Source organism: Phalacrocorax aristotelis, chromosome 16 (genome assembly GCF_949628215.1).
Source record: "Phalacrocorax aristotelis chromosome 16, bGulAri2.1, whole genome shotgun sequence".
NCBI classification, from domain to species: domain Eukaryota; kingdom Metazoa; phylum Chordata; class Aves; order Suliformes; family Phalacrocoracidae; genus Phalacrocorax; species Phalacrocorax aristotelis.
Window position 1 is genome coordinate 10,258,485 of NC_134291.1, and position 20,700 is coordinate 10,279,184.

Here is a 20,700-nt window from a genome sequence, read left to right on the forward strand (position 1 = left end):
ATCTCTTTCCTAGGAACCAATAGGAATGTTTTCCTCAGGAAGTTGTGTTTCTTTGAGCACGAGTCTCTCATCCCTTTTATGTAAAAAATCAGGGTTTGGAAAGAGGCTGACTTGACAGCCCTGTAGGCTGTAAGTCAGCTGTCAATCAACAACACAGCGACAGCACACACCACACTGGCAAAAGAGGTCCCCACATATCCATGCTCTGACATAGATAAGGAGCTGGCTCCAGAGCCCCTGCCACCTTGACCTTCCTTTAGTTTTACAACAAATAGAGAAGAATCCTACTGTTCCCTTACTGATGTACAAAAGGGTCTTTCCAGACAGTGTAAAAAAAAAAAAAGGTGCAGAGATCAGATACAACCCTTGGGAAGTAAAGAATTTATGAAGAGATGTGAGGAGATCTGAAAAAATGGAAGCAAAATATTTGATCAGCAAACTTCTGTGAAGTTGTCTAGTTAGAGCAGGAGTCTTAAGATGTAGGGACATTTAGTTTTTATCTCAGGACCCTTGCACTCATCCTCAGCTTATGCAGGGATTGAGCTCAGCACACCCCTCAGGGGCACCTATTCAAAATATTGAGACATCTCTGAGCTGGTGCCCCTCAGAGTTGTGGAATGCACACTGATGTGGAATCACCTGCTGTTAGCCTAACTGCTCTGAAGTGGAATTCGAACTCTTCAAAGCTTCAGAGCACATCTGTGTCATTGTCCCACCTTGTTTGCTGAGATTGCCTCAGGTGTGTCCTTGCACCCTCTGACTCACCTCTCTGTGTGCAGCTGTACCATCCCAGACAGGGAAGTGGAGTCACACTTAGTATTGTGGGGGAAGAAAAAAGGAATAGACTTGTCCCTGTTTGCCATGACCAGAGGAAGAATTCCTGTACCTCAGAGGGGTCACATTCTATCTCACAGAATCTATTTAATTTCCCTTGGTTCTCCTTTATCTCCTGCTGGAGGAAGAAGGAACTCAGTCCAGATACGCAAGTAAGTGGCAACATAGGTTTAGACCAAATCCCTCAGCATTAAAAACTCTGTTATTCTTGCATTAATTTGGGAGGGGAAGCTCCAGGTACAGACACTACAGTTTGGGGAGTTAGTACTGAAGTCTGAGAACTACCACAGACAGCTTGAGTGCCAGAGAGCTGAAGAGGCTGTAGAAGCTGTCATTGTAGACAGCTGAATATTTTGAGCAAAGATCTGACAGCTGGGAGATGATTTGACAGCAGTGAACACAGGAGAACTGGGATGTCGGTAAAGGTCCAGGATCTGAAAGCTGGGGGTTCCTTAATTGTGCTAAAGTCAGGACACAGAGCTGAACATGTGCCACACACTTGCTGGGCAATTGCACTGGCAAGGTATAGTTTGTAAGGCTGAATCAAGGAGGAGGTCAATTTTTATCGCCAGTAGATGTATCTGGCATTACTCCTTGCTGATCTCTGCTTCTCCAGTTGTAGGTAGCACATGTCTGCTAGTACCAGTGGGCCATTTTTCCTTACTGGTATATCAAAACACTTGTTTAATCAGAGATGTTTAGCAACTTCTTCATTTGACTTGCATGCTACATGGAATAAATACTTTACATGCTGCAAATCTAGTTTTCTGAACTTGAAACATGACTAGTGGTGCTACAATATTTGCCTGTTAAGAATAAATAGTTAAAGAGGAAACATTTCACTGAATACCACAGGCCATGGCTGTCATTTGCAGGATTTCTTTACAATCAGCTGCTTTTCCATCAATGTCACTTCCACTTACATAGCAAATTATAATCTGGTGTCAGAAATGGCATGTAAGGGCTGCATTACCCAAGGCTAATGACCTTATCTACAATTCTGGTTGTGTTCCAGCATATAGTAGCAACATCTTGAGGCCCAGCTTCTCAGAACAGCTTCATAGCACAATTTCTCTTTATAGTATACACAATATAACCCTCACTGAATATTTGGCTTCTAATAGTCCTGCTGTATTTTGAATCTAATCCTGTTTCCCATTGACTACTGTAGCTCTGATTAACAACATAACACTTGTGCTTTATCAGCTGGATATTCTCTTTAATCTTAAGTGTCATAAAGAACAAGCAACAGGCAGCAAGAACTAGCTTATTAATACTCTTGCCCTGCCAGAAAACTTAAAATGTAATGGAGTTTTCTCAGGCTAGCTTAATTAGGTTGGCACAGAAGCAAGCTACTTGATTTTTTTAACAGCCATTTTCTCTAATCTTTTTTCTATTGTAAAGTTCAACAACAACAACAAAAAAACCTTACAAATTTTGGACAAATGTTTCAACAAGCAAGGACCTTCCTTTGAAATGTTCTAGTTGCTAAAGAACCTCACCTTGTAAACATTTTAGTGGTTTAATTTTGCATAGTATGAGTGCTCTTGCTTGAGTTCAACAGCACTCTTACCAGATCATGAATTAGGTATGTGCATAACTGCTAGATGAACTTAGCTAGACAGCTAACTGCAGTTACCTCAGCAAACACACCAACACCTTATTTATTTCTTCGTACAACGTACATACTAACCACAGAGACATTGATCAAGAAGTTTTAAGGATAGACAGGGAATACACCATTTGAAAAGGAGCGTGCCTATGCACAAATCACAGTATCGAATGGTATGTTCTGGTTAAAGCAGGCTAAATTTAACTGTTATTTGCAACTCTAAAGCCTTGTTGTAATCGAGGTTGTGCTCACAAAGACCAAAATCATAGAATGACCTGAGCTGGAAGGGACCCACAAGGATCATTGAGTCCAACTCCTGTCCTTGCACATAACAACCACAAATTTATACCATGTCTCTGAGGGCCTTGTCCAAGTGCTTCTTGAATATCCCCAGGCTGGTGCCGTGATGCCTCCCTGGGGAGCCTGTTCCAGGGCTCCACCACCCTCTGGAGGAAGAACCTTTTCCTAACGCCCAGCCTAACCCTCCCCTGGCACATCTCCCTGCCATTCCCTCGGGCCCTGGCATTGGTCACCAGAGGGAAGAGATCAGCGCCTGCCCCTCTGCCCTCAGTCTCCTCCAGGCTGAACAAACCAAGTGACTTTAGCCTATCTGTTCTCATGAAGCTATTGCTAAAATTGCCGGTTCATGTAAAACCATTTTCGCTGTGGATTCATTGGCTCAAACTCCTGTTTCCAAGCGCCGACCAGGAGCTCAGCTGATACAGCCAGCGTGTTCCCATGGTATTTGAAGGTCTCCTTACTCCACCAAGTGGCCATCCATTTCACTGCACCGTCAATTGCCAAGAGAATCCATTGTGGTCCACCTCGCATAGGGCAGCAAGATGAGGCTACTGTGGTTGGTAAGAAAAATAATATGTAAACCAGAGGTGAATGAATAGTGTGGGATAAAGCAAGCTTTCTTCATGTTCCAAGACGTCCCACAATCCTCCAAATGCCCTGGGACCAAACCTCTCTTTTTGTTACATTCCAGAAACTGTCCTGCTGTCTTCTCTTAGGGAAGGATTAGTACCTGTCAGCTTTTCTCCAATGAGCTCTAAGCAGCTGGATAGCTTACATTTTCCTCAGATTATTCCAGTTGTCTCTTATGCTTAGACGATTCACAGCATTTTAAAACTGATACAGCCCTATTCATCACAGTATCTACCTATAAATTTTGGTATTGAGACTGAGGACAAAAATTAGGGGAGAACAGAAATGAGCTCCTGCATTTGAATCAGCTTCCACAAAAGTATGATTTTTGCCTCCCTGCCATACAGCCACTCTGGCCTTATATTTTCAAGTCCCTTGTGAATCTGTAGTTGCTTTTGCCTACGTGACATCCAAGTGAATGTTTTGGATGAGTGAGTTCTACATCTTAAAACCCCACCTTACCACAAGAGTACCTTGGATTCAGATTTATGCAATACATTAGATGGAAGTACTAAACAGCAGAGCCACAGCGAGACATTTGCTGAAACTGGATATTATCTGCATGTCTGTGGTCTTCTGAGGCACCCCAACCTCCTCCCTGCAATATTGTAGCCACAGAATAAAAAGAAAAACAAAGCTCTGGACCACAAAAGTACGTAACAAGTGGAATGCCCCCTTTCTGAGCTGAGGCCCGATACACTAATCTCAAGGTGGATTGTTTGCCGTGCTTGCCCAGTCCCTGGAGCAGCAGGCAAGGAGGGGTTATTGTCTGGCTCACTGTTCCAGAGGTCCCTGTAATAAGAGAAGTCATTCATAGTCCACCTCTCACTTTCCAGTTTGTGGGAGCACCCAACGCTGACAGCTGGCTATGATAAATTAGCACAATGCCATGCCCTTTTAGTGCTTTGTTTTTCAATCTCTAGTAGGTTGGGGGGGGGGGAAGGCAATGTATGTGTTAGAGTATGTCCTGAAGACTAACCATTTAGGGCTATTTCAGACCAAGGCTAGAAATTCTGAAGTCCCCTATGGGATATGGCCTGCCAGTATTCCCATCTGCTTCAGATCATCAGTATAGTTAGGGAATCAATTCTGCAAATACTCTGCTAATGCTAGCCACTGAGTTATATTACTTATCAGATACAAGTGAAATGTAGTTGTCAATACATGAAACTTGTAGGGATGCTTTGCTTTCCTTGGAAATATTTTAGGCCAGGGATTTGTAAACCGAGATAGGTTGAAAACCACTACATTAGGCTATTCATACTAACATACCTCTACTCCTGAAGATATATCAAACTTAGTCCCCTACTGCCTCAATCACCAGCTACAGATAGAAAAGAACAAAAAAAAAATCCCCTCCAAGCAGTGACCAGAATGGTACATTTGTTCCTCCACAAGAGCTAAAGCTGCGCCTTGACTACCAATTCTATTATATAGCAAATGCCAAAACCAGTTTTCAGAGAAACCTTGTTATGGTGAACTGTGCTCTACTCAAATTCTTACTATTCCTTCATCACTGTCTGTGGGTCAGATAAATTACTACTCCTTTCCTGAATCCCTTCTGGAAAAACACGAATATACCCCAGAGTTCAGAACTGACACACACAAATTGTGCTGCCATATAGCAGAACGTTTACAGGATAATAGACATAACATGACAATGAAGAAGTGCTCCAAGATTCCCATCTTGCTTCAGCACACAGATGCTCTTCTTTTGTTGTGGTTTTGAATCCTGAGATAAGCAGATGTTGCAACATTTCAAAATGTTCATCTGAAAAACGTTAACTCAACATCCAACTACATGCCTCAAACTTTAAAGACATAAATTGATGACCATTATGTGCCAAATTCCTTTAGAAATAGCTTATGTGATTCACTCTTCCTACAGCAAAGATATTCCATGCCAGATTAGTTAGACACAAATATTGTACCTGCCTTGCACAGGTACCCCTAAGGTGGCAAATGGGGCAGATCTCTTGCCTCCCATGTTCATCCATCCACAACAGTCTCAACTACTGCACAGATCAGCTGTAAAAGCCAGACCAAAAGTCCCTCTGTCCCATATCCTCACGTACCAGTGACCATAAGGCACTGGTACACACAGGTTTAAGGGACAGTAGATGCATCAAGTGACCCTACCCCATTATATCCTCCCAGATCCAACAAAATAGAAAGACAGGAAAAGACACCTGTTTACCATGTAGTGGATAACTTTTAGAAAAGGTAGAGTTATAGAAAGCAAAAATTGTTTATGCTGAAGAAGCAGTGCTGAATTACTGATTTTTAACACAGTTGGATTTCTTTCTATGAAAATTATCCTCAGCTGACGGTGAGCAAAGTAAGTCAGTGGCTCTCAGGCTACCTGTGCAATCAAAGCCTGCAGCTGCAGAGGATGAAATACAAACATTGGGCTGTTGACTGGTCCAGCATCTGTAAAAAAATCTTATTAGTATTTATAATGATTCATTCTAATGGATTTGCCAAGTGACAGCCCTTATCTGGAAATAGCATACTGCATGAAATCAAAATGGACAAAGTATGTCACTGCTAATCAGATACACAGCGGGACTTGAACTCCGTTCAAAGCAACTGATTTCTTACAGCATCTGCTGGACAAGTGACCTACCTTTGTGATGATCTAGAGCCGTGATGCACCAGTTACAAAGCCTTTGGTGAAATAAAAGGAAGGAATCTTCCCTGACATTAAATGATTGCTGCTTTTTTGTTGCTTACATTTAAATGGACGCTATTTAAGAGCCTGTCTCCATGGGCAAGTATTTTTATTCTAACATGTTTAGATTTGGCGTAGCCCCTAAAACCAACAGATCATTACCACCAGCCTTCTTGAAACTATCTTTTTTCTTCATAAGCCATCTCTTTGCCAGCAGAAAAACCTGCAGAAGCTAAAACCAGGACAAGAAACAGATGTCTCAGGCCTATCACTGAGCACAAGCTCTAGGCAATGTGAATGAATGTCCCGTTTGAAACAGAAGCATAAGAACAGCAGTAAATGCTGCTTTCTGGAGATACCATCTTCTCAATCATTTCCCCTCTTATCAAGCCTTATAATATTATTTGTTTAGGCATAATGCAAAGTATTGTATACAACAGGATACCTGACTACAAGCCAGCTCAAACTGTCCAGGTTCAGACATACTTATTTGCTTGGTGAGTTATCTTTAAATATTCCAAGAATGCAGATATGCAGATTTACACACCTCTAGGACCCTTCTTGTTCAGCTAATGTTCAACCAGAAAGAGAACAGAAGCAGCTGCTGGTTTGATCCTGCCCAGCCATTCTGAGTTGCCATTCGTGCTCTAAAGGAGTGTGTTTTGTGGAAAGAATGGGAGGGGCTGCAGTCCCATGTGCATGAATTCGTCACCATGTGATGCAGCCATGGGGGAGAGCACAGTCCATACCCTTGCCTCTCAAGTGTGACTGCATCAGCTCCCACTGTCAGGGGCTTTACACTGAAAAGCCAAAACAGAAAAGACGTGATTTTCAAGCAGTGAAATCAGTGTGATGTCCAGCAGGGAGGAACTAGATTAGACCTAGTGCATTTATTGAATAAGGTGTTCTAATAAAAAAAAATAAATCTGGATTTGCATTGCTAAAGTTCTCAAGAACACAATTCAAGCAGAGAACATGAAGGAGGAAAGCAATTATTAGGTACCAATACTCCAGCTGCTGGGTGATTACATATGTGTTTACATAGCATTACGCCTCAGTCCTTGCTAAGCCAACACTATGAGACATTTCATGACAGTTTCAGTTGCTGGAATAATTGGGGGGTTGCTATTTATTTAGGATTCTGACAGCTGGAACAATCTGTTGTGCCTCCTATCAGATACCAATAAACAATGGTCACTTTTCTGCTATAGAGCATAGTCAGATGATGTCTGACCAGGTCTCCCATTGACTGTGTATTTTGTAAAAAAAAAAAAAAAAAAAAAAATTTGTTTCGAAATAATAGGTCTCTGCAAGACTTTAAAAAGCTCTAGAAAAATATGGATTAAGATATTGGTTCTAGGTTCTATGTCCTTCTTTTAAACGCCGCTATTATCTTTCAGAGTTAGGCTGTTACTGCTCAAGTAACGCTCTCCTTTGCACGCTCCAGGCTGAGCTCAGAAAGTTGTAAGAGGCTTCTGTCCATTAGGACTCTCTTCTATACAAGAACAGGGTATTAACAGGGCTCCTGCTTCAGCATAGAGGAAAGCAGGAATTCCTGCTGGATGTGCTTTAGGTGTTAAGGCTAAAGGCAAAGTTTGGGTAACAGTCCTTAAAAAGAATGGGGGGGAAAAAAAAAAAAGAAATGATCAGATGAAAAAAACTCAAATCCTCCTCTGGGGCATTTCTCTCTCCATAACACAGGAAGTCCCAAGAATCTTGGATCCTAACACAGGCACCTCAGCAAGATGAGATGGACTGTAATTCCTCTAGGGCAGGTGTTCTATCCTGGCATCTCCACGTCTTCAGCTTGTAATCCAGCCAGGTGACTCAAGCAGAGGCCTGAGGACAAAGAAAGGAACATTCCACGGCCTCGTGAAATACGTTTGCTCTCTGAGATGAACAAACAGCAAATATGTCAGGACTCAAATCAGTGTGTAAACAGAGAAGAGAGCATTCAGGGAGGGCAGCTTTTTACAAAAGCACAACATCCTTCCAAGTCAAAGGCTCAGAGCTAGTTGTTTATGACTGTGGACTTTGCTCTGGAAGAGTCACGAACAGGGTTAAGGCAGCAAATCACAGGTTACAAATTCAAAAGCAACAACTCATTCAAGGAAAAAAAAATGCCTTTCTGTAACTGCTTGTGCACATTATCAGCAAGATCAGAGAGGCTATGTGTCCAAACAGCCGTTGTTCCTCCTGCAGCTTATTATTTTGGACTCACATTCTGCAAGAGCACTGACATTCAGTGGGAAGCCATACCAGCTAGCCTCCCCTTCCCTAGTGCTGCTGTTGGGTCACCATCCTGACCATTTTCAGTGCCATCTCTCCTTGATCAGACGGTACCTAGCACAGAAATGAGAGCACATGGTAAGCAGCTGCTATAAAGAAGCAGACAGCAAGCATATACGCATCTTCAGTTTTCTTGCTGATAACGGTGCATCCCACCCAAGAAGTATGTTATTTACCATGTGCCCAGCCTTAAGAATCCAGAAGAAAGCAAAGTTCTCATAGGCCTTGTGGAAAGCAGCTGTCTCAGTGGATTCTGGAGACACATAGAGTGCCTTCCACCTTTGCTGGTTGAACTGGTTCAAATTAGGCCATTTCAGTTTCCGGATCCATGCCTCCTGGCCTGTTAGAGATGAGAGAGAAGCTTGATTACTGACACTGACATAGCGACATGGGAGTCCCAGTTCAGCTGGATGCCCACTGTACCAGATACCAATACAGCAGTTGGCAGAAAGACTCTGTGTGCTCAGATTCTAAAAACAATTTTGCTATCCTAGGAAAATGACCAAATGAAACAAAGCAATGGAGGGAGAAGGGGAAAAGCAAACAGTAAAGACGTACATGAAACGGACTTATGATTGCACAAGTTGAACATGTGCCTCTTCAGGGCTCTGCAGCCCTAGCAGTTATGACATATTTTGCTTTACTTCTCAAACACCTTGGATGTCCTGCCATGGAGAAGGATCAGCGACACCAAGTCCCCCCTCTTGGAAATCAGAACACACACTGCTTCTGTTTGTTACGGTCATTCATCAAGAAAAGCCTGGAAAGGTTTTCTGTTTTCAGGTGCCTGCTAGTGGAGGGCAAGACAGCAAAAAGACCAGTTCCAGGACAGCAAGGGAGACAAAGCTCTAGTCTACTCTGAATGACTGGAAGAATTTACATGTTAACTGCCGCTCAATTTTAGCTCAAAATGTGATAAATTGGAGCACCACTAACTGCTAATCTCTTTTGACAGCCTAAGTGCTCTGTTTCTTGATTACTATGCTGTTCATGAAGGGCATCTGAATATCTAAGTGGGCAGACACAGACAAAGTATAAAGCCTTTCACAACACAGGAAGATGTTTGCAGAGTCTGTGACTGCAGATCATTTAAATCAATAAGAAAAGGTGAATGGAAGAGAGCACGGCAGTCTTGCAGCATGAGACATTCCAGCAACACTTGACCTGGCCCCCAAACTGCCACTTGATCAAGCCTGCATCTTGTAAGCAGAAAGGGACAAAGGCCTTGAGTGGCCAAGATACACAGTAGCCTAAACATGTTACCGAGCAGCAGGTGTGATTGCTCTTCAACTGCACCCTCCCTGATTAATTACCAACACCCTTGTTTCATCTCACCTTGCACCATGCTCTCTGCTGCAGGCCACTCAGTGAAGGCTGACCTGTATTGGGCACAAATCTGTTGCAAGGTATGACCTTTGCCCCAAAGAACAGGATCTTCAAGGTACAGCAGAAGAGAGGATCATCCCCATGTAGTTATTCATCTATCCTCATTCTTCATTTATGAATAAGCATACATACATATGTGTCTGTCCAGAAGAATTAAATGAATTATTGGCTACCTACCTACTTATGGGCTTCAATGAAACAAGCAATTATTGATGTTGCAGATCCATTTCCCAACAGTAAAATAGAGTTAAAGGAATTGCCTCTCTCAGGGATGTAAACAAAACATGCTAAGAGCTGCTCATTTATGACTGTAGTATTTAATTGTTGCCAGGTAGGTAGGAGATTTGCACAGAAGCCCGGAGAGATCCAGGTACCAATATTACTGGCAAATTCACATTCTACTCGTCATGTGTTCTGCCCCCAGCCCCAGCCAACTCCCTTACCCATGGTGTCAACAATGAGATCCAGCTGCCCGTTATAGACTGTAACATTGACGTTGGCTGCCAAAAGTTGATCAACAATATCAATGACAGGTTTCATGAAGTCCTCAGCCATGTTCTCAAAAACATCTCTGGATTGACCTAGTTGGAACCAGAAAGAAGACAAATTTTAACTGGTGAAAAATGTCATTCCCAAGCTGAGACAGAAGCAACCGGCTAAGGGTCCTAAAATACAGTTCATGGCTGCATAAAAAACAGTCCTAGCCCAAAGCATCAGCCACTGATTTATAAGTCTGAGGAACTAAAGAGAACTGGAAAGCAGGCATGCTCTTACTGCAGCTCACACACAGCATTTTAGCTTCTGGCTCCCATTATACACATACAGGGTGCTGGCATCAGTCCTTTAAGCCTTCCTTTCTGTTTTACACTCTCCGCTCAACACCATGCAGCATTACACAATACCAGATTTCTGGCAGAGAAGCTGACAGGAATTTCAGTGAGATTGCATGAAAGAGAAGCCAGCTGCTAGGACACAGAAGACCATCTTCCTCCCCCTGTATTTTTAGCTGCTTGAGTAAAGATAGACAGAAGCAGCAGAATCAGAACCAGAACCACATCTGCTCTCATAGGGCTGCCCCATTACATGTTCATTTCTGAGAATAAGTCCTCTTCTTAGGCACAAGGATAATGACAATTTAACGTCACTGCTTACTACAGTAAAGTATTTTCCTACAGACTGCAATTCTGTAAAAGGCAATAATGCACTCATTAGATCCACACTAACAGACAGGAAAGTACCTCCCCATTTCACACAGTCAGGAATAATTTTTAGCTTCTTTCTGATGGGTCCATTCATCAATTCATTTAGGCTGTCCTTATCCATATTTTTGACATGGCGCTGGTAAAGTCGCACTGAAAACGGGAGAACACACTTTGATTAGCGACACATTTAAGACATCCTGCATAGATAACAATTTTCAGTGTTGCAGTCATGGACTGTAACACTTTTCTAATGACAATACAACACCACAGAGAAAGATTTGCTTACTTTTACTAGAAACCACTGAAGTCAACCCTTATTTAGGTCCGGGGATGATATAGGAAGAACCCAACCATCCATTTCTACTTTTGGCTAATGCAGCACTTTTTCAGGGACCAGGTTTTGCTGCAGCCACTTGGTACAGACACGATTTCTTCTCCTCAACAGAGTAGCTATTTCTGAGCTGCAATGTTTTACTTTTGGGAGTTAACTGTGCGGTTCACCTTCCCTGCTGAAGCCACTAGAAAGACACGAAGAGCTTGAAAGAAACTCTACATGTGTTTGATGCATAAACATCATGGAGCAAAAGAGCCTAATCACATTATTTATATTGATGGACATTTTTGTGTCCTAGCTTGAAGACAGAAATGAAAGACATTAAGAGGAAGTAACTTAAAGGTCATAAAACTGTGTCGCAATTATACTGACTACTTCCTTGGGAAAATTTGTGCAGGATGTATAGGTGGAGGTGTAATCTATAGAAGGGTTGTTCCACATTCCTATTTACCTGCTCAGGAGAATATCAATATCCTTTGGATCTGAAGGTCCCATTTTAAAAATGTGCTAAATTGAAGATGTTCCCACTATCAGAGTTTAAGGTATGTGAGTGCAAATATAGGGCCTCAGAAGGTCAAGTACTTAAATACAACTTACTGAGATGGAGATTTTCTTGTTCATTTGATTTCATCTCTGGAACCTCCTTAGTCATGATGTTATAAAAGTTCACATTGTCTGTGTTCTGAAAACACAAGATAATTTCAGTAACACTGTAACAAAAACATTTCTCACATCTGAGGAACAGACTCTCTTCTGAAAAAAAGAGATATGCAAGTCCTTATAAAGGACCCTGTGACCTGCCACTTTACCTGTCAGGAAGATACTATGGAAAAACTTTGGTTCTACGTTTGCTTTGAGAAGTGGAGAAGAGTTTTCTCAAGGCTGTATTGTTCACACATGGGTCATTCCAGAGATGCTATTTACTGCTCTGAAACGGATGTGAAGCTACAAGAAGCATTACACCCTGCAAATGATTCTCATTACTCATTACAGAGAGATGCAATGCCAGATGATGCTGTCAGATGGTCTCTTCTGCTAGATCTAGTCTAGCCTGATGCTGCCTCTTGCTCAACATCCTCCCAGCCTACAAACCTTCAAAATGCCTCCTCAAGGCTGTGGTAATAGGTATCAGCCACCTCTCTTTTGGAACTACTAACATCTGGACAAGTCCCAAGAATTATAGAATGAAAGCGCTGATGCAGACAGCAGACTGTCTGCATCCAAAGGACAAGTGTGATCAGTGTAGCCATTAGTTACTGAGGATACTAGAAGCCCTGCTTTATTCAATGTTTGAATCTTTAAAGTTCAGATGCATAGGTCAGAAATCAGCTCATAACAGCAACCCTAAAAGAACTGAAGTGCCTGCACCCTGACAGCAGTATCACAACTGGGAGAAGACAACAAGCATACTTGAAGAGAAACACAAAATGGGAACCACAAGTTCCTTTCAAACAATAAGAAGTGAAACCAACTATGTGCAAGGCACTGTCAGTTACGAAACAAAACCAAACCAAAAAAAAGAGCAAGAAAAGAAAGCAGCTCCAGACTAATCTTTCAGTCTGAGGAAGCCAGAGCCTTACTTGCACTAAAACGAAAAAACAGGAAAGAGTGAGATTTTGGAGCAACCCTTCAACAGGAAAAACAAAAGCAAAACTTTACCTATCTTTTAAGCCGGAACTTGCTAAGTAACAAGATGCAGTATCCCACAGTAACAGGACACAACTTGAGGTTGCTTTCCACCCTGTGCACCTACTGTAGTTCTTCAAATAGAGATTTAAATAGATATTTAAATGCTAAATTAACTTGAAATGTGTGTCTTGCTGGATGCAGTTTTCAATATTCAAAACAAAGCTTTCAAGGGCACAGCTCATCTAAGTTGAAACTGGGTTCTATAGAAATCAACGGGACTAGTTGCATGCTAAGATTTAAGTGATGTGCCACGTTGAAACCTTGATGCAATACTGCAAGGCCGTGTGGGTTGCCCTACCCACTGCCTCTTACAATCACACAGTGAACAAACAGCTCTTTCACATCAGCACTGCGATAAAACACATTCTGGCAAAAATGGCTGGGCAGGGGTTTGGATTCATAGAATCATAGAATTGTTTAGGTTGGAAAAGACCTTTAAGATCATCAAGTTCAACCGTTAACCTAGCACTGCCAAGCCCACCGCTAAACCATGTCCCTAAACACCACATCTACATGTCTTTTAAATACCTCCAGGGATGGTGACTCCACCATTCCCTGGGCAGCCTGTTCCAGTTCTTGACAACCCTTTTAGTGAAGAAATTTTTCCTAATATCCCATCTAAACCTCCCCTGATGCAGCTTGAGGCCATTTCCTCTTGTCCTATCGCTTGTTACTTGGGAGAAGAGACCGACCCCCCCCTCACTACAGCCCCTTTCAGGTAGTTGTAGAGAGCGATAAGGTCTCCCCTCAGCCTCCTCTCCTCCAGGCTGAATAACCCCATATTTGAGTCCTACCACTATTATTCCATGTTTTGTTGCCTTACATCTGTCTTTGCCTCTTGTGTTAAGAACACACTGTTCCAGATGACCTAAAGCACACATCCTCATTCCAGTGGTCCTCCGCTTAAACAAGCTGTTCGTGGCTACAGCTGAACCTTTTAAACTGCTAAAACTGAGAAAACAGGAAAGATGAAAGTCTGATGTGGCCTGCAGTGCCACACCATCACTTGCACTTTCTTCTCATGCTTATGCCTCCAAAGATTGAGGACCCTTTCCTGTTTTGTTTAAATGCCAGTGCTCATAGAAAAGGTAACCTGAAATTGTGTGCCTCCCCAAGCACCAGCTAGTTATTTATGCTCGTCAAAGAAGACCTCACCTCTTCAATGACACCTTCAGCCTTGCCCCAGAGCGCAGTGGCCAGCCCGTATTGATTGTTATTTATTGCATCCATTATTTCTTTGGCAACAGCAGTCACCTCTGCTAGACCATTATCATCAAGGAGAGACTGGAAGACAAGCATAAAGGAGCACAGTTTTAATAACAATTTCAAATTCATTTCTCGCAAACAGTCTCCATGCATTCGAGGTTTTATTCTGGCTAAGAGCTAACCTTAAAAAACAACATCCATTTATACTGTGTGACAGTACAAGTAATCAGATGAGGACCAAGAGTTTAAGGTGGTACTTACAGTGCTGTAAAGGTAGGGCCCCCAAGACATCACAGAGTCTAAAGAAAACAGAACAGATTTCAAATATCTAAGTTTTTGATATGGGACTTCCTTTACTTTATTGCAGCAAGAATGATTGTGACAAAAATATATGGAGTTTAATTAATCACTAAAAAGGTACTGTCAGATCAGTTTAGCCCAAAAGTTATGTACCACAGAGCAGGTTCTTTACAAATCCTGAGAACCAATAAAAGCACTGCAACATCATTAACCCCCTAAATATTAACCAGTGAAATGTATTTAAAGCAACAGACGTGTTCTTTCCAAAATGTTCTCACCTCAACAGTGCAGCACATTGCTAGAACATGGGGGGAGATCTGACAAGTGAATGGGCATTGTCTAAACTGATCTGTTTGCAGAAGTTACAGGGGTCAAAAATCTAGTTTTTAAACAAATCTGTTTTATAACAAATTTGTTTATAAGGTCTTAAGGATCAGCTGATCCTCGGACAGATAAGAGTTTGCTTGATATTGTCCCACACTGCAGAGAATCTGTGGAGCCTGCCCTTGCAAATCTCATTGAAGGACAAGAGTCCTTCAATTTGTTTTTTGCCCTCCACCAGACACACACCCTATGTCTTCCAGGTCTGTGAGCACATGGTCTTCTTGTGAAAAGAAAGAGACAACCTCAGTTGCAACCTTGTGAATCATTTGGTGGCTATATTTTAAGTGCAGTACTCTCACCAAAACACCTCAGAGGCTGTAGAAATGCGTAGGGGCATTTCACCACCACCCCACTTCAAATGCAAATATGCTCCTCACCGACTTTGCTCTCTGACTTTTCATAATCTAGATATGTTCTAAAGGTAGATACTTCAATCACAGCTTGCAATACTGAAGTATTTCTTTTTGATTAACCAGACTCACTAGAATTTTAATTTACTTATGGCAGGGCTGGCATTTTTTACTCTAGGTACCTATGGAATGGTAAAACCACCCCCAAACAAAACAGTAACAGCAAACTACCTACAGTCTGAGGATTTTAAACATACCCAAAGGAGAAATCCATGAGTCTCCAAGAGCAGTCCCCATAAAATTGCACTTTATGGTCCCTTTTTGAACAGCCTTGGTGAATAAGAGGGGGGGGGGGAAAATCAACTTTTAGTTAGATATTCATGACTCCTGAACCAGTTTTCTCTAAGGGGAAAAAACAGGTAGCAGTCTGAATTAGGCAACAGGGATAGTGTAAGTACTTGTAGAATACCACGTTTTAAAGTGAAAAGAAGTTAACTACATCCTTCAACTACTTACCGAATACAGCTCTAAAGCAATGCCAGCAGCCATTTTACCTCCATAAGATTCAGAAAATATGTAGAATGGAATGGTCTGAAGAGAGAGAAGCCACACAATGAACCCCCTGGACAGAGGGCAGAAAACACCTCCAGCCATCTCCCACATCCCGCAGAACCCAGGCACTGGCTCTTCACCGCTCACTATCAAACACTGGATATTTTTCTGTTTCTAAGCTGCAGATAAGATTTCTGTAACATCCCGGTGAATTTACTGGGGGAAATTTTGAAGCAGGCACTTAATTATTTTGGAACTAGAAGCAAACATGATCCTACATGCTTCTCGGATCGCATGATAGACAATAATCCACCCCAATGTTATCTAACTAGCAACGAATTCAAGATTATACTTCTGAACCGTGGGAAATATGAGGCAGGCGTTATACCTGCACTGATTCCCACGAAATGCATGCTACCTAGTAGCAAACACTGCCCATCTGGACAGCTGTTCACTAATTCCTTTTGAGATCTGTTTAAAAGCAAAAAAAAAATTATTCTAACCAAGAATTCAAATCACTTACCTGGAATTCTGTTCTACATGTGAAGAATTCTCCAAGAAAAACCATCATATCAGAAACTACTGTGGTAAGGTTTTTGGCAAACAAGCTACAATCATCCACATAACTGAATCCAGTGCCCACAGGATTATCCACAAACAAGATACTGGCTGCCTGCAACTGTACAAGCAGAAAGAAGGTTTACATGAAACCTCAGTTCAGCACCAGCACAAAATATAGTTTTGATGGCACAAATGTTTAACTGAGCCACCAAATCTCCAGCCCTAAAAGAGAATGCAGAAAAATAAGGTGCAAGTCCAAAACAGAGAATGGTACAGGTGAGACTTGTCTGTCAAAATGTAAAATAAGACGGATTTTTTTCTGGGTTGCTGCGCTTTCGTGAAATTGCTATAGCAAATGCCATAGTTGTATAGCTACAGGTGTACAGATAAAAATCAATAGATCAGCACACAGATGGCCAGCAAGGCTCAACGCAGTAAGGCTCACAAATAAAGAGGTACAACATAAGGTCTTTTGATTTGCTGAATCTGCAACAAGAAAGGGACCCAAAAAATCCCAGGGCAGATCATCCATATGATCTAGGGAACTCCAGAGTAGTTAGACTATCGATAGCTCAGAGCGCAAATACATTGAATATTCATTGAATCAACTTCTACCTTCATAGGCAGCTGTACTTTGTTTTGCCTTGAAGGCCACACTGGACTTGTAATTATGAGCCAGTGGTTATATGCTGCCTGCCATCCAGAAAAACCTCTATGACTGTATGCAATGAAGCTATGATCTGAAATAACATCTTGCTAGAATTTCCCTGCTCTCAGCTTCCCAGACATCTGCAATTCACAAATTCATGGAAGCCCAGACATATTCCATCACATCAAATTAATAGGTATATTCTTCAGTTCTTAACAAGGATATTCATATAAGCCATTTCATTAACCGCACTATTTTAAGACAAAATATCATAGTTCTATTGAATTTTAAATGAAAACTGTTCTGCAATGATAGCAATCATCTGCTTACACAAGCAACAAACATTTTGCCATCAATTATTAGAACCTGAACTCTCTACTATACCCAGGTTGTATTTCTTGGTTTCATTTCTTTGTCTAATGGGCCAATCTCTTCAAAGTTCCCAAATCCACAGCCTGAAGCTCCTGGGCCTCCCTGTGGGGAAACACCAAATGACAAATAAGTTAAAAGGCAGCATGGTATAGAAGTGACAGATAGCACAAAAATAAAAGCAAGCCAGTAAGCAGAATCACAGATTGTAAGTTTTTAAAAAGTGGCTTTTGCACTACATGTTAATTTGCAAATGAGGCTTTCTTCCTCATTGTCTTTCATTATGCGTACACATACCATTTCTGAAAGCAAGAATTTAAACAGAGAAGCAATTACTCACTTGTGAAAGCGTCTAATGAGTTGCATGCTATGGGAGTGCAGTTTGAAAACCCTTCCCCTTATTGCGAACGCAAAAGTTAGCTATCTACAGAGGCTTGCAAGTCATTAGTTTTATCAGCATGTACAGCGTGCGCGTTTCACTCTGAAGAAATAACCCAGAAGGAAAAAGACCAAGTCATCAAGTGATTATATTCTACATTAACTTCTGAAATGTACTGCTGGAAGCGAATGTAGAGCACACGCCACTCCCTTTATCAAACTGTGATTGAATGGGACCAATCAGAGTCTCTCTTACTTGCTTCCATCTAGAAGTCTTTCTAACTCTCTGATTGTCTTATCTACTCTCTCTCTGAGCGTTGTTTAGACTGCAAGCTCTTCAGGAAAGGAGCTGTGACGCTACAACGTACTTGTAGAGTCTGGCACAAAACCCACTGCTGTTGTATAAAAGATAAGAACAACTTCTATTTCTGCAATTTAACTTGATGGAAGCTGAGCAGTTGAGGGCACCCCACAAAATTGCAGAATGGTATTTTCGTGGTTTCTTCCTAGCCTGAATACCTCGCTCGCAAGGCAAATTGATTTTGAAACCTATTTCTGTAGGGCTGTAAGGTACCTGTCAGGCTGATCCAGGCACAGAGGGAAAGCATTATCATTTAAGTGTCTTTCACCAAACCTCACCTGAAGCCACAAGATGAGAGGTAATTCTGTGAAGTCTTTGGTTGGGTTATTTGCATAGTAGAGCCACCAGAACATGTGGGCCTTACTTCGAACTTGCACATATCCCCACCGCTCATTGGGCTCTTGGGATTGCCTCAGAACTACACCTTGGAGGCAGAAATAAACATAAAAGTCAGCCAGATATAAAAGGCTCATCTTTGAGCCTTCCACTAGATTTGTTCCAAAACATTACATTTCAATCTGAGGTGTGATAATTAGAAGCACTTCCATTAAGAAAATTACTATAAGAAACCTGCCTATACTTACACCCACACAGCTGAGTTATCATCAATGAATGAAGTGTGTAATTAAGTGCTTACTTATCAGGGCCTGACTGTACAGCAGCCACCAAAATAGCAGCCCAATAGCTAGGATAAATTTTTCTACCAGGGAAACATTTAAAGTCTTTTGAAGGCCTGGGCTGAAAGCACAGCCCCACTAGAGGTGGTGGGATAACACATATCAGCTTCAGGGGCACCACGGCTCCCTCAGGGATCCAACTCTTTGATCTTAGCCTCTGGGAAGATCAAATCATTTTACAGTCCCCAAGGAGATTAAGTGCAAGATAGGCAGAAAGGTCACTTCTAAATGAACCCAAGATCTAATCTTAAACTCAAGTCAGTAGAGTCTCATTCACTTAAGCAGTCCATCTATTCTCCACCTAGGACAGACACTTTCCCAGAAACAGACCTTCGAAACTGCACCCCTTAATCTCCTTAATCACACAGAATCCCAGGTTGGAAGGGACCTCAGGGATCATCTAGTCCAACCTTTCTGGGAAGAGCACAGTCCAGACAAGATGGCCCAGCACCCTGTCCAGATGACTCTCGAAGGTGTCCAACATGGCTGAGTGAACCCCTTCCCTGGGGAGATTATTCCAATGGTGACTGTCCTCACTGTGAAAAATTTCCTTCTGGTGCCCAATCGGAATCTCCCCAAGAGCAACTTGTGTCCGTTCCCCCTTGTCCTCTCCATGTGACTCCGTGTAAAAAGGGAGTCTCCATCATCTTTGTAGCTGCCCCTTAAGTACTGGTACACAGCGATGAGATCCCCTCTGAGCCTCCTTTTCTCAAGGCTGAACAAACCCAGCTCTTCCAGCCTATCCTCATGTGGCAGCTTCCCAGTCCTTTGATCATCTTGGTGGCCCTTCTCTGGACCCCTTCCAGCCTGGCCACATCCTTTTTGTACAGCGGGGACCAGAACTGTACACAGCACTCCAGGTGTGGCCTGACAAGCGCCGAGTAGAGACAGATGATGACTTCTTTCCCTCTGCTGGCGATGCCCTTTTTGATGCAACCCAGCACCCTGTTGGCCTTCTTAGCTGCAGCCTTCATGACAGAAGGCAGCAGTCCACTGGAGAAGCAGCCATAAGGCTTTTTCAAGCTACAGTGCCCAGGCTTTGCTGATCAGGACACAGCGCTCGACAGGTTTTATCGGAGCAGACAGCATCAGCCCTCACTGCAACAGCACCAACACCCCAATATGGCTGTTTTGCCCCTTGCAGCCCCCTACCCGAAGGGTCTCGCCGGGGAAGCACTGCCCACGAGCCACGGGCCGGGGACCCCTGCTCCCGCCAGCCACTATCAGCACCGCAACAACCTCACGCTGACAGGCACCCTGGCGCACACGGCTTCATCAGCCCCCAGCTGCCAAGGAACGGACGGGGGTCTTTTTCAGGAAGGACAGACGAGAGCTCAGAGCAAAGCAGCCACGAGGAGCGCAGCCCTGGTTTGCGCGGAGCCTCTCACACCCAGTTTACCCAGATGAATCAACTGGGACCCGCATTTCCACGTTCCTGCTCCGAAAGGGCTCCCTGGGGCCCCGCGGAGCGCAGACCGCAGTCAGCCGGGCTGGGAGGAGACCAATCCCGCGGTCAGACAGCAGAGACACGGCGACAGCCCTGACCGGGGCCGCCTGCGACCGCGCACGGGCCCGCCCCGAGCTCGACCCGCTCCCGCCGGGGCTCCCACCGCGCACCCCGCAGCACCGACGCTTTTGCCACCCCTTTCACCACGTCTCCCCCGGTGACCACCCGCCGGCGAGGCGGTGACAGCCGCGGCGAGGCTCGGGAACCGGCCGCGGCTCAGCCCGGGCCCTTCCCGGCAGCAGGACAAGCCGTGCCCGGAGGCAGTCGCTCCGGGACCGCCCGGGACACGGCCGCGGCGCAGAGCACAGCCTCCCGCCCCGTGCCCATGTCCGCGTCCCCGTACCTGCCACCAGCACCAGCGGCACCAGCCCCGCCACAGCGCGCAGCGGCCACATCCCGCCGCCAGCTCCCGCCGCCGCGCTGTCACGTGCGCGGGGACCCGCGGGTGCCCGCCCCGTC

General features: G+C 43.5%; 1 protein-coding gene across 1 annotated transcript; it reads right to left on the minus strand.

Annotated features, from left to right (window-relative positions):
• Positions 1–7,316: 7,316 nt before the first annotated feature.
• On the minus strand, positions 7,317–20,699 carry SCPEP1 (serine carboxypeptidase 1). Its single transcript, XM_075111131.1, has 13 exons — positions 20,585–20,699; positions 18,336–18,481; positions 17,334–17,423; positions 16,263–16,418; positions 15,704–15,778; positions 15,445–15,517; positions 14,415–14,452; positions 14,103–14,231; positions 11,856–11,940; positions 10,961–11,074; positions 10,166–10,303; positions 8,513–8,676; positions 7,317–8,390 (listed from the first exon to the last, which is right to left on the minus strand). Exons 1-13 carry the CDS (start codon positions 20,634–20,636, stop codon positions 8,325–8,327), a joined length of 1,326 nt encoding a protein of 441 aa, XP_074967232.1. The 5' UTR covers positions 20,637–20,699; the 3' UTR covers positions 7,317–8,324.
• Position 20,700: the final 1 nt, after the last annotated feature.

Excerpts from the sequence above, each read along its gene's own strand:
- SCPEP1 (XM_075111131.1), bottom strand. The coding sequence starts at position 20,636 with ATGTGGCCGCTGCGCGCTGTGGCGGGGCTGGTGCCGCTGGTGCTGGTG. Across the intron at positions 14,232-14,414 it reads GGCCCTACCTTTACAGCACT|TCTCTCCTTGATGATAATGG; the intron begins GTAAGTACCACC and ends CTTGTCTTCCAG. Across the intron at positions 8,391-8,512 it reads TTCTTAAGGCTGGGCACATG|GTACCGTCTGATCAAGGAGA; the intron begins GTAAATAACATA and ends TTTCTGTGCTAG.